The 13,776-nt window shown below is 49.2% G+C and overlaps 1 protein-coding gene across 1 annotated transcript in view; it reads left to right on the forward strand.

The window, feature by feature from the left end:
• The first annotated feature begins 283 nt into the window (after positions 1-283).
• The window catches only part of LOC134410257 (maestro heat-like repeat family member 5), a 90,506-nt gene continuing 77,013 nt past the window's right edge, over positions 284-13,776 (forward strand). Inside the window, exons 1-2 of the mRNA XM_063143428.1 lie at positions 284-319; positions 1,410-1,608. Coding sequence (XP_062999498.1) covers positions 284-319; positions 1,410-1,608 — 235 coding nt within the window. The remainder of the gene's footprint in view (positions 320-1,409; positions 1,609-13,776) is intronic.

The raw sequence follows: 13,776 nt of genomic DNA on the forward strand, positions 1-13,776 counted from the left end.
TGGGATAGGAAACCAACAGAAATTTGGCAGAGCAGTAAGTAGTTTGCAAGTGCATTGAAAGGCCCGTGCCTTTCGACAGAAGGCCAAGCCTTCTACCTCTGCAGTCCCTGTCCTCTGTGTTCATCACTTGGGGAAGGGAAGGGACTGGGGCCACCAGTTGCTGATCAGCCTGACGTGGTTTATTTGTTTAAAACATTTGCTCTAGACTGATTCCAAGATGGTTTACAAATTTTTAGAAATTAGGAATGCATTAAAACAGTGAAGTGCTTAAATAAACTGGCACATGAAAAGGAGCACACTTGGGCAAGTTAGCTCTTGGGTACGTGAAGAGGTTTACACCTGGCATCTGAAAGGAAAGCAGCATGGATGCCAGTGGTACATTTTATTTATTTATTTATTTATTTATTTATTTATTTATTTCACTTATATACCGCTCCCATAGCCAGGGCACTCTGGGCGGTTTATAGAAATTCTAAAATTGAGGTAAAAACAAGTATACAAAATTTAAAACTCTAAAGCACAGTACATACACACATAAAGCATTAAAAACCGATTAAAACTAAACATGTGGGTCATTAGGATGTGCCGCCATATGCCTGGGCAAAGAGGAAAGTCTTAACCTGGCGCTGGAAAGAGAGCAGCGTTGGTGCCAGGCGAGCCTCGTCAGGGAGATCATTCCACAGTCTGGGGGCCACCACCGAAAAGGCCCTGTCCCTCGTTGCCACACTGCTTGGGCACAGCCACTGAAGTGGCCGTCTCTGTCCTCGCTGCCCAATGTGCTTCTGGCCAGGGTGGCGCTCAGAGGAGGAGCAGGAGGAGGAGGAGGAGGAGGAGGAGGAGGGGCCTGGGTGGCAGGTCGATGCGGCTGACCTCTGAGTCCCCGTTTGCTCCTTCCCCAAGGCTCTCGCCTCTGAAGGGCTGATGGCGCCACGTCTTCAGCAACGGCCCTGTCTTTTTTCGTTACTGTTTTTTGTGCTCCTTTTGTACATTGGGCCAGATTTGAAGAAGCTAAGTGCCCTCAGCTCTGCCTTGAAGGATTCTTCTGTCTTAATTGATCGTGCCATTTTAAGCAGTTACACTGTTGAGAATTTCCAGAATGAGCGCAGAAGAATTCTGGAACAGCTGCAGGAGAGACGCGCTTTTTCCGTGGCACGGGGAGTGGCAGAACTTGCAGAGTTGCCTGTGGACAACGTTGTTATCCAAGAGGTGTGCTGTAGTCCGTGTGGGTCCAAGGAATGTCTGGACACATGTTTGGAGCTGCCTGGGGCGGGCGCTCCAGAAAGCATAGGAATTTCCCCGAGCATCTTGCCTGTCCGTTTGGCATGGGGTCAGGGTGGGGTGGGGGTTCTCCCAGGCGGCAGGTGCTTCAGGATTGGCCTCCCCCCGTCCTTCTCCGTGGTGCTCTGCAGGAGCTGGGCTGTTCCTTCGGTGAGATCTCCGCCCATGATTCTGAGAAGCTGCTTCGGGTGATCCTGTCCTCCCAGCAGCCAGACAGGGGCAAGAAGGCCCAGGCCTTCCTCACCACCCAGGGGCTGGAGCCAGAGATGGTGGCGGAGCTCGTGGCTGAGGAAGTCACCCGAGAAGTGCTGGCGCCTTTGCAAGGAAGAGGTGTGTATGGGCGAGTGGGGGCTCCAGTTCATAGGCCCATAGAATAGTCGAGTTGGAAGGGGCCTGTAAGGTCATCAAGTCCAACCCCCTGCTCAATGCAGGAGCCCACCTTAAAGCATCTCTGGCAGAGGGTTCTCACTGCTGTTGGTCTGTTTGCTCCGTTCCAGGCAGTTGATCGCCAAACTCTGGGAGTCTGGCTGACATTGTGCCTCTTGATACCAACCAAAACATTGTAGTGGCCCTTTCTCGATGCTGCGTTACGTTGTCAGCTCACGTTCAGGCTGCCATCCACTGTGACTGCCTGCACCCCATCCCACCCTCTTTACATCATCATCACCACCACCATCATCCAATTATTTATTACTGGACATCTTTCTCAGACCCAAAGCATCTTACAACAAGAATGAAAATACTTTTAAAAATTAAAATAATAAGTCACTGCTTCTGCCATGGCCGTGGCATTTAAATGGCTTTCTTGGGCCAAGGGCAGAGCTCGTGCAACTTATGGGGGAAGAACTCCGAAACTTGCGAGAGGAGAGGCTGCCTTCGTGGCCCAGGTGCTCAGCGGAGGAATGTGCTGCGGCCGCTATGTCTGTAGCATCCCTCAGGCATAGGGACCCTACGGGTGAGCTTGCCTGCTCAGCCTGCCACTTGCCTTTAGACTACCAGGCAATAACATCAGAGTCTTTTCATTGCTGGATTCTTTTATTACTAAAACTTCTTAGAACAGTGACACCAAACTCCCTCAGCAAGGCCCACAACACCAACTGACAGAAACAGAGGCTCTGCCCAGGCCTTCGATGAGGACCTGGAGACTAGCAGCTACAGGCCTCTTAAAGGTATATACATCCACATATCACATCCCCCCTTCTCCATAAAAACAATAACTTTTGTTCAATTAAATCTTAACTTGTCAATCTCAGCTCTTCACCACTATCCCATAACATAGTCCTTAAACTTTGCTGGTAGTCTCACTTCTCGCCCACTCCGTGTCCGTTTGATTCCATCTGCTGTTACATCTGACGATAGCTCCAGTGGACTCTCCCCTTCAGAAATCCACTTGAAGAGGGGTTTTAGTGCCCGCCGCCAGATTGGAATAAAACATGGAGCATTTTAAACCTCCTTCTGAGCTAAGCTTTATTGGAAACTTAGGAGAAAATTGGAGGAAATGGGAACAGAGACTACAACTATACCTTACAGTTACAAAAGCGGAGAAAGAGTCAGAAGACTACAAAATTGCTGTAATGCTGCACTGCATAGGAGAAAAGGCTTTAGAAATTTACAACACCATTCCTAATATCTATGCAGATCCTGAAAGTCAGACACTAGAAGAAGCCCTTGCTGCATTCAAAACTTATTGTGAGCCCAGGAGAAACCCTGTTTTTGAACGGTACCAGTTCTGGCAGCTTCCTTATAATGAGGAAGCAGGCATAGACTGTTTTGTTACAGCCCTTAGAGAAAAATCTCAGCACTGTGAATTTGGGGCCTCCACAGACCTGATGCTTAGAGACAAAATTGTTTTCAGCATCTCAGACAGCAAGCTTAAAGAAAAGCTTCTAGAAGACCCTAAGTTGACTCTAGAGCAAGCTATTACCATCTGTAGAGCAAAGGCTCTTATCAGGGCTCAGGCAACAGCAATGACCTCAGAAACAAACATCTTAGCCATCCAACATAAAAGCGGAAGGACCATAAGCTACCAAGAAAGTAAAAGGGCCCCAAAGCAGACCTTTGCAACAGTTAAACCTACAGCGGCAAGGGGCAATTCCTGCAGTAGATGCGGTTATGTTCACAGGCCCAGGCAGTGTCCAGCTTTTGGAGAGACCTGCAATAGGTGTGCAGGAAGGAATCACTTTGCTAAAATGTGTAGGACACAATCTGAGCCTTCCAGTCTCACCAAAGATGTAAATGCCTTATTCATGGGAGTAATAACTACATGCCATCAAGCTAGGCTCATGGGAAGCCCAGAAGCCTGGTATAGCACAGTAGTTGTGGCAGGACTTCCAGTTGTTTTCAAGTTAGATTCTGGATCTGATGCTAACACAATTCCAAAAGATATTGCAGAGTGCTTGCAGGATAAAGTGCATACAGCAATGACAAATGTGACACTAATTGCCTTTGGTGGAGCAAAGGTCAAACCAAGAGGTACCATTATAGCTCCTTGCAAAAATGGTCTGAAGAATCGAAATCTAACCTTCTATGTCACAGAAACTGGAGATCCACCACTTCTGGGTCGGTCAGCCTGTGTAGCCCTTGACTTGATCAGACGTGTGCACGTATTAGCAGTACATTCTCCAACCAAGATGGAGGGTCTCCTCAAACACTATTCTGATGTTTTTGAAGGCCTGGGTCGTTTCCCAGGTGTGCATCATATTCATGTGGATCCCACAGTATCACCTGTGGTGCATGGATGCAGAAAGATTCCATATGCAATCATAGCCCCTTTGAAAACAACATTGGAAGACCTAGAGTCAAAGGGAGTCATTACAAAGGTGACTATTCCAACAGCATGGGTCAACAGCATGGTGATAACACAAAAAAAGAATGGTTCACTCAGGCTGTGCCTTGATCCCAGGGATCTCAACAAGGCAGTGAAGCGACAACATTTTTCAATCCCTACAGTTGAGGATGTGCAGAGAGAACTTGCTGGCAAAAAGTTGTTTACCATTTTAGATGAGAAGGATGGCTACTGGCAAGTGGCCCTAGACAAGGAGTCATCGGAACTATGTACGTTTAACACCCCGTGGGGGAGGTATCATTTTAATAGACTGCCCTTCGGCATTAAGTCAGCAAGTGAAGTCTTCCAGCAGAAAAATTATGAGTGCTTTGGGGACATTCCTGGCATCCATATCATTGCCGATGACATGATTATTGCAGCATCCAGCAAGGAGGAGCATGATAAGATACTTAAACAGGTACTTGACAGAGCGAGGAAAAAGGGTGTCAAGTTTAATAAGGACAAAATTCAATTATTGGTGGATACTGTCAAGTATATGGGCCACATCTTCTCTAAGGATGGTGTACAACCAGATGACAGCAAGGTGGAAGCAATCATCCGATTACCTCCCCCTGAAGATAAGAAAGGTCTCCAAAGAATTCTGGGCACCATTCAATACTTGGCCCAATACATACCTAATGAGTCCAGCCTAACAGCTCCCCTCAGGACTCTTCTACGAAATGATATTATGTGGCAATGGGGGCCTGAACAGCAGGCAGCTCTTGATGGACTAAAACAAGCCATTACAACTGCACCAGTCTTGCAGTATTTTGACCCTAAGGAGCAACTATGGGTCCAAGCTGATGCATCCAAGGATGGTTTGGGGGCATGCCTATTCCAGAAAAAGAGACCAATTGCATATGCTTCTCGTGCCTTATCCAAGGCGGAGCGAAATTACGCACAAATAGAAAAGGAACTCTTGGCAATCGTCTTTGCAATGTCAAAATTCCATCAGTATGTTTTTGGTGTCCAAGTAAAAGTCCAATCAGATCATAAGCCACTGGAGGCAATTTTTGCCAAGCCACTGGGGAAGGCCCCAGCAAGATTACAGAGAATGTTATTACAACTGCAGAAATATGATATTCAGATCCACTATACGAAAGGCAAGGACATGCTTATAGCGGACACACTTTCTAGGGCGACTACAAGTACTCTCTCCACAGATACAGAACCTCTGATGGAAGATAGAGTGATCTACAGTTTGTCCAGTACAGACCCGCTTAGTGATCATATGCTCAAATCATTGCAAGAACACACGTCAGCAGATACATGCCTACAGGGCTTGAAGACTCTACATATTAATGGCTGGCCCAGGAGGCGCAAGCAGATTAGGCCTGAACTTTATCCCTATTGGCCTCTCAGAGACAGTATTCGAATTGAAAATGACTTGTTGCTGGTGGGACACAAAATCATCATCCCCCAGGGCGCCAGAGACAACATGTTAAAACTGCTGCACTTACCACACCAAGGGGTCAATAGATCTAAAGCACATGCTCGGGCATTGATGTATTGGCCTCGTATGAATGAAGAGATAGAATGGTGGGTCAACAATTGTCAGCCATGCCAGGAACATCAGCCAGCCAATCAGAGGGAACCAATGATCCCTCACGAGATCCCAGACCTGCCATGGCTAAAGGTAGCAGCTGATATTTTCGAGTTACAAGGTCACTCTTACCTGGTAGTCATGGACTACTTTTCTAAGTTCCCTGAAGTTCTCCACTTGACAGATAAAACAGCTGTGACTGTTGTTGCCAGATTGAAGGCAACATTTGCACGTCATGGTATACCTAAAGAGATAATCTGTGACCATGCACCATTTGCGAGCCAGGTTATGAGACAATTTGCAACTGAGTGGGGGATCACCTTGACACATTCGAGCCCAGCTTACCCCCAGTCCAACGGGCAAGCAGAACGTACTATACAAACCATCAAGCACATGCTATCGAAAACTCTACAAGATGGCGCTGATCCATATCTGGCTCTGTTGAACCTGCGTAATACTCCAGTAACAGGTTTAGATTTTGCTCCTGCCCAATTGCTCATGGGACGTTTACTACGGAGCACACTGCCAGCTATTACATCTGCCCTGAAGCCCAGGGTGCCACGTGGAGCGCACCCTAGATTACAAGATCGACAGAGGCAGCAGAAAGCATATTATGACAAGCACACAGCACCTCTTCCACCTTTGCAAGTAGGAGACAGGGTCAGGTTGAAAACAACTTTAGGTTGGATGCCAGCATCAGTAGCTCAGAAAAGAAGAGAGCCACGCTCATATGTAGTGGAGACTCCCCAAGGTCAAACTTATAGAAGGAACAGGGGGCACCTCAGGAGGGATTGCTTTTCCCCTGTGAGTGCAACCAATGTGGATCCCACAGTATCACCTGTGGTGCATGGATGCTGGAAAAGCCTCAGGATAACCCCCATCCTGACCTCCCCAATCCCCTCCCCTCCGCCCCGCCCACTGGGGGAGTTCCTGACCTCGGAGAGGCATCAGTCATGGTTCTTTCTGTTTTGGCTGCAAGGAGGAGGGAGGTGGTGGGGGGCAGAGGACTGACTCCCAGATCTGAGGTCAGAGTGCTGCCTTCCATGAACCTGGAATCCTCAATCTCCTGTGGCCCCCAGATGCTATCTAGGGAGCCTATCTGTTATTTTACTTTGTATATTATTTAAGGTGTGTGTTAGTTTGCTTGGGGCTACAGCTTCACCAATCCCCAATACAAACAAAAAAGTCTGAGCCAAAGACAAAGAAAAGTTACTTAAGTATCCCTTTTTACTTATTCCCCCCCCTCCAACCTTGGGATTGGAGGATGCTTCACATGGGCTGATCACTTATCACGACTGGGTGATGAAGATGCCAATCAACGTTAAACAAAGGTTCCCCCTCCCTCTTTTACCCATTCAATAAAAATTTTAAAACCCAACCGCTGAACTTTTTTTTTTAAAAAAAAATCAACACAAATGACCCTCAATCATCAACGTCTCTAAGCACACTAATTTTCAGGGATCTAGCTTTAAAAAGAAGTTATAGGAGTTTTTTTGCCTAATGCAATCCTATGGGGAGAAAAGTCCAAAATGGCGGACGGAGCTCCAAAAAGACACGGAGCGCTCTGCAAATCAGTAAATTGCTCAGCTGCCCACAACCCGCTTCTCCACTTTTGACGGAGGCGAAGCAGGTCGCTCCGCTCCCACTTCTACGACCTGAAACGGGATGGAGCACAGCCCGAATTAACATTGCCCATATCAAGGGAATTCCTCATTATAAAGTTGAAGATGTACACAATGCAGCAGATGCCCTCAAATCCACAATCATGCACAGCCTTCACCATGTTGGTTTCTCCTCTGGCCATGTAACCACAGGTGAGCCTGGCCAGCCACCCCTCCACCATGTACTTCATGGCCTCCATAATTTCAGCCGTCGTGTGGGACTGTGTTCTGTTAGTAGTATAACTGTATAAATTTAATACTTAAGGATAATTCTGTATAATTACACCGTTAATACTAAAATCATTAGTATTAATATTGGAGGACGCTTCAAAAACAGGTACCCCCTCCTGCTCTTTTACCCTATTTTTTAAAAAAATATAGCAAGCAAACTGCAGCACACAAAGTGCTGAAAATAGGCACAAATGTTTCCCCACCCATGACTCTCTATAAGCACATTGTTTCAAGGAGGTAGCTTGAAAAAAAAGTTATCAGCTAACCTTTTCCGCAATGCAACTATGGGGAAAATATCCAAAACGGACGTGCCCAGGGGGAGGGGGATATGCCAATTTGACTGGCCCTAAGTAGGTATCAGTCTTTAAGAAGCTACCTTTCACTTCAGCACATGATAGGCATTAGCTTCTCCAGTCTCCACTGGTTACTCTTCGGAGTGCTCTGATTACCCTCCAAGGGCAGGAGTGTGCACTGGGCATGTCCACATGCCCTAGGGGACCTCATCGACTTGCACCACATCTATTCAGTTGTTCACCAAGGTTAGGGTGAACCTTGTGATTTGTGATTAGATGTGAACCTTGTGATTTGTGATCAGTTGTGATTTGCTGAATCACAACAAGTTTTTTTTTTAAGGCTATATCTGTCTTTTACCAGTAAAAGGAAAGTGGACATGCCCAGAAGCTAGCTTACACTTCAACTCATTACAGGCATAGGTAGCTTCACTGGTTAATCTTTGGAGGGTTCTGAGGACCCTCCAAGGGTAGGAGTATGCACTGGGCACGTCCACATGCCCTAGGGGACCTCATCCCCTTGCACCACATCTATTCAGTTGTTCACCAAGGTTAGGGTGGTTAGCAGTGCTGTGTTTCCTATTTATTTATTTATTTGCTTAGTATATGATTTCAGGTTGTGTTTGTGCGTTTGGTGGGGCTACTGTTTAAAAAAACACTGGGAAAAGTCCGTTCAGAGACTAAGAAAGAGAAGTTTCCCAGTATCCCAGTTTACTAAGTATCCCGTTTTGCCTATCCCCCCCTCCAACTTTGGGATTGGAGGATGCTTAGTCAGGTGATCATGACTGGGAGTTGAATCTGCCTCTCAGCACTTCAAAAAGGTACCTCTCCAGCTTTTTTTACCCTATTTTTAAAAAAATTATAGCAAGCAAACCGCACCACACAGAGTGCTGAAAATAGGCTCAAAATGACCCCCACCCACGACTCTCTAAGCACAGTGAGTTTCAAATAGCTTGAAAAACAAAAAAGTTATCCACTAATCTTTTCCGCAATGCAATCCTATGGGCGAAATAATCCAAAATGGCGGGCGGATCGCTCCGCGAAAAGAGGACCACTCCGTTTATGGTCACCTGTCTTCGCCATGCTTCTCCAGCCCCCGATTTGCTTCTCCGCCTCAGGCGGAGGAGGATCACCCCAATTCGCTGTTGCTTCTCCAATCCTAAGGGAAGCGGATCACACCCCTAGCAGCGGTGTGCACGGACCCCCTGCTCCGCTTCTCTTCCAGATCCGCATTTTGCGGATTGGGCCACTTCGCTCCACCCCCGCTCCGCCTATGTCCGCTCCACTCCGCTGCGGAGCTCCGGATCCAGATCGGAGCTCCGTTTCCCCCCCATAGGGTTGCATTGAAAGCTAAAAAAGTAAACAACTTTTTTTCTGTTAAAGTTAGAAACCTCAAGTTTGGCACCATGACACCTCATGGACGTATACACACGCATGCCAAGTTTCAAGGGAATCCCATCATCCCCTGATTTTGGGGGAATTTTTGAAAATCGGGCACCCCATTCACACCCCTTTCGATAGCTCCGTCAATTTGCACGTTAAAAACCTCAAACTCGCCACCATGAAAGCTTATCCAGGGATACACACGCACACCGAGACTCAAGGCAATCCCATCATCCCCTGATTTTTGGGGAATTTATGAAAATCGGGCACCCCATTCACACCCTTTTCGATAGCTCCGTCAGTTTGCATGTTAGAAACCACAAACTCGGCACCATGAAAGCTAATCCATGTGTCCACATGGACGCTGAGACTCAAGGCAATCCCATCATCGCCTGATTTTTGGCGGGGCTTAAACCTTTTAACTCACCCCAAATCAAGTCCCATTCTACAACTACGTCAATTTGCACGTCAGAAACCTATCCTTTGGTCCCATGACAGCTTACCCATGTGTCCACATGGACGCCATGTTTCAAGCCAATCCCATCATCCCCTGATGTTAGGGGAAGTTTTGAAAATCGGACACTCCAGTATGTCAGGGATTTAAAGTTGCAATGCAGACAGCTCAATGGGGCCAGTTCAAAGGAAATCCCAACATGCCATGAGATAACCCTAAATCTTCTTCCACACTTGAAAAATGGATTTTTGAACTTGATAAAGTCTAAGTGAGCGCAGGAAGGACTTCTCCCCTGAGTCAAAGCAAGACACATACACCATCCCTGCGAGGCGGGAAGGGGAGAAGGGAGGGAAGGCAGGCAGGCAGGCAGCATGCATTGTAGTGCCGCAAGGATGGCTTGAGCACTAACGCATAGCAAACCAACCCGTAAGCGGGCGCAAGGAGGAAGTGAGGCAAGGATGGCTGGTTGTTTCTTTCTAAGCCAGCAGTTACGCATTGAGGGGCATAGAGGAGGACGACTGGGAGCAAGCGTGCCGGAGGGTGCTGGGCACGAACCGCAAAGCCCATCTCCCAGGCACCAGGCAGGCAGAGCAGGCGAGGAGTCAGTCCTGGCAGATGCCCCACCACAGTAGCACCCTGGGTGGTGGAAAGCAGGCAGGCAGGCAGGCCCAGAAAAGCTGGTACCTTGCACAAGTAAGCCATAGATCTGCGGGGGAGTCAGTCCCAGCAGATCCAGCTACCTCACGAGGACGGCTCCCAGGCATGCGGGCATGCGCATCCACCGTAGTGGCTGTGCTCAACTCGGCGCACTACAAGAGGAGTTGAAGTGAGAGCTCACTTCTCAGAAAACTTAAACTGTCCGTACGCACTAAGTGGCTGTACTATGGGAGATCGGTGGACTCCTGGAGTACCTCCCGCACATAGGGGAAGTCAATGAGTTGAAGTGACAGCTTGCTTCTCAAATAGGGGTTACAGTGGAAGAGGGGTGGGACGAGACCGGGGAGAGAGGCCTCCAATATCATCTGTACGCCGATGATACACAACTATATCTGTCATCTCCGGAACTTTCTCCTGATGTTCACGTTCGTATCTCGGCATGTCTTTCAGATATCTCAGCTTGGCTGCTTCATCGTCGTTTGAAACTTAATATGGCAAAGACTGAATTGCTTGTTTTTCCTCCTAAACCTTCTCCTCATCTCTCATTCTCTCTTACTGTCAATGATGTTACGCTTACTCCGGTCAAGGAAGCTCGTAGCCTTGGCTTTATATTTGACTCCTCGCTCTCCTTTATTCCTTATATTGAGGCAGTAGCTAAATCTTGTCGTTTTTCCTGTATAATATTGCCAGGATTCTATCATTTTTGTCTGTCTCTTCTGCCAAGACGCTTGTTCATGCACTGGTTATTTCACGGTTGGACTACTGCAACCTTCTTCTCTCTGGCCTTCCTTCTTCTCACATCAGTCCGTTGGTTTCTGTCCACCACTCTGCCGCAAAGATCATCTTCTTGGCTCGCCGCTCTGACCATGTTACTCCGCTTCTGAAATCTCTTCATTGGCTTCCAATTCACTTCAGAATCCAATATAAACGTCTAGCTCCTTCCTATCTCTCCTCTCTCATCTCACACTATTGCCCCGCTCGTGCTCTTCGCTCCTCTGATGCCATGTTTCTCGCCTGCCCAAGGGCCTCTACTTCCCTTGCTCGGCTTCGTCCATTTTCTTCTGCTGCCCCTTACGCCTGGAACGCTCTTCCAGAACATTTGAGAACTACAAGTTCAATCGCAGCTTTTAAAGCTCAACTAAAAACTTTTCTTTTTCCTAAAGCTTTTAAAACTTGATGTTGTGCGGATTTTATACTGTTAGTTTTACCCTACCCTGTGCCTGCTTACCCTACCCTGTGCCTGTTTGGATACTTCTGGATCAGGGAGTACGTCTTCCACTCCAAGGGCACTCCAAAGGGCGACCCGTGGACTGCTGGAGAGAGGCAGCCTGGCTAGTGGTGGTGGTGGCAGGCATTGCCTTGCCCCCTGCTTGCACCTCACCCAAACACGTGCAGTCAATCATGGAGTCTTTTGGAACTGGGTGGAAAACTATCCGGATGAGTTTACTAAGCTGTACCAGACGCCACAGAAATGAAATGAAATCAAGTGTGGTGCTTTGCCCTCACACAGTCACACACACACACACGGACGCTGACGAACTCTGCCTACAGCTTTTAGAGGCTCATGATGCCCACCAGGCAGGAAGTATTCTCCTTTAGGGGAAGATCCAGCCTGGCAGTGCTGCCTGCTACGTCGTCTACTGTGGTAGTGAGGAAGAGAAGAGAAAGCCTGAATTTGACGGAGTGAACTGAATTGTAGAAGGACTACAGCCTGCCTGCCTGTATGTATGTAAGACGAAGAAGGCATGACCTTACTGAGACAGACGAATCGAATGATTCAGAGTTGATGTTGTGAACTGAAACACAGCCACTAAATAATATAATAATAATAATAATAATAATAATAATAATAATAATAATAATAATAAAGAAAAAGCCTGCCTGAACTGTAGTCTGCCTGCCAACCGAAGGAGGGGTGGAATTAAAGGGAGGGGAGCCTGCCTGTCACTCCCACGAGGGCTTGAGGGTGGGGTATCCCAGCAGGGGCAGATTGCTCTTCAGAAAGACCAGCTGCTCCACCAAGTCCGGCTCCAAGCGAGAGCGGTGAGGGGTCACTATGTCGCCCACCATAGAGAACACCCTCTCGCATGGAACACTGGTGGGTGGGCAGCTGAGTCGATCCATGGCCACCCGTGCCAGTTCCGGCCAAATCTGGCAGCGGGATGACCAGTAGGCCAGGGGGTCCATGGAGCAGTCCTCCATGGGCTCTGCCAGGTAACGCTGCACGGTGGTTCCAGCGTCATCCTGGCCGGTGGCTGGGGAGGGTCTCTGCCAAACCACGGAATGCAGAGCCTCTGCCCAATACCCCTGGCCTGTGCTACTGCTGGCAGGGATGCAGGTGAGGCTGCTGCTGCTGCTGCTGCTGCTGCCGCTGCAGGGAGGGGTGGCCTGCTCCTCTGCCTCACTCTGCCCCTCTGCCTCACTCTGCCCCACCCTCTTGGCCCGTGCCGCCCGCACTTCACCCACCAGCATTTCCACCCAGTGCTGCCTGGTATTTGGCCCACAAAGCCCATCCTTCACACGAGGGTCGCACATGGCCGCCAACATGTAGGCCCTGTCTGTTTGGATGGGCTCCAGCCTCCGCATCAGGCCGTCCCTCAGCCTGGTCACCGCTTCGCGTACCTCGGGCTCGAAGCGCCTGCCGGTGACGGGATCCTTGTACTCCAGAAACTCGCCCATCTGTTTCTGGAGATGCCTGCATACAGGGATCACCTGGCTGAGGAGGGCAGAGCTAGTGCTCAGGGTCTCGGTGGCCTCAAGGAACGGCTTGAGGACCACCACCAGCTGGGACATGGCGTCCCACTGCTGCTTGCCCATGTGGTGGACGCCCATGTCCCTGACCCTGAACAAGTCGTGGATGGCACGCTGTTGCTCCACCATACGCTCCAGCATCAGGTAGGTGGAGTTCCAGCGTGTCACCACGTCTTGCACTAGCCTGTGCTGTGGGAGATTCAACTCCTCCTGCTTCTCCCGCAGCAAGCGACTGCCCTTGACGCTGTGGTGGAAATGCCCTGCCACCTTTCTGCAGCTCTCCAGGAGGTTACGGATCCCGGACAGGGGACCGAGGTTGGCCTTGCTGCCCATCCCAAGGCCATCCCTCACCACCAGGTTCAAGATGTGCGCGATGCAGCGGATGCCCTCGAATCCGCCGTCGCGCACCGCCTTCACCATGTTGGCTCCCTCGTCGTGACCATGTAACCGCGGGTGACCTTCTGCCCAGCTAGCCACCCATCCACCATGCGGTTCATGGCCTCCGTAATCTCCCCTGCTGTGTGGGACTGGTCCATCACTTGCGTGTGGAGGAGGGCCCAGCAGTAGCCCTCCTTGCCAGTCCCTCTAGTGCTGGATGCTTCCTGCCCCACGGCTGCCCACCAGTGTGCCGTCAGGGACAGGTAAGCGTGCACTCCACTCTCGCTGGACCAAATGTCGGAGGTGAAGTGCACCATCCGTGCCTC

The sequence above is a fragment of the Elgaria multicarinata genome, chromosome 17, assembly GCF_023053635.1.
Source record: "Elgaria multicarinata webbii isolate HBS135686 ecotype San Diego chromosome 17, rElgMul1.1.pri, whole genome shotgun sequence".
Taxonomy (NCBI): domain Eukaryota; kingdom Metazoa; phylum Chordata; class Lepidosauria; order Squamata; family Anguidae; genus Elgaria; species Elgaria multicarinata.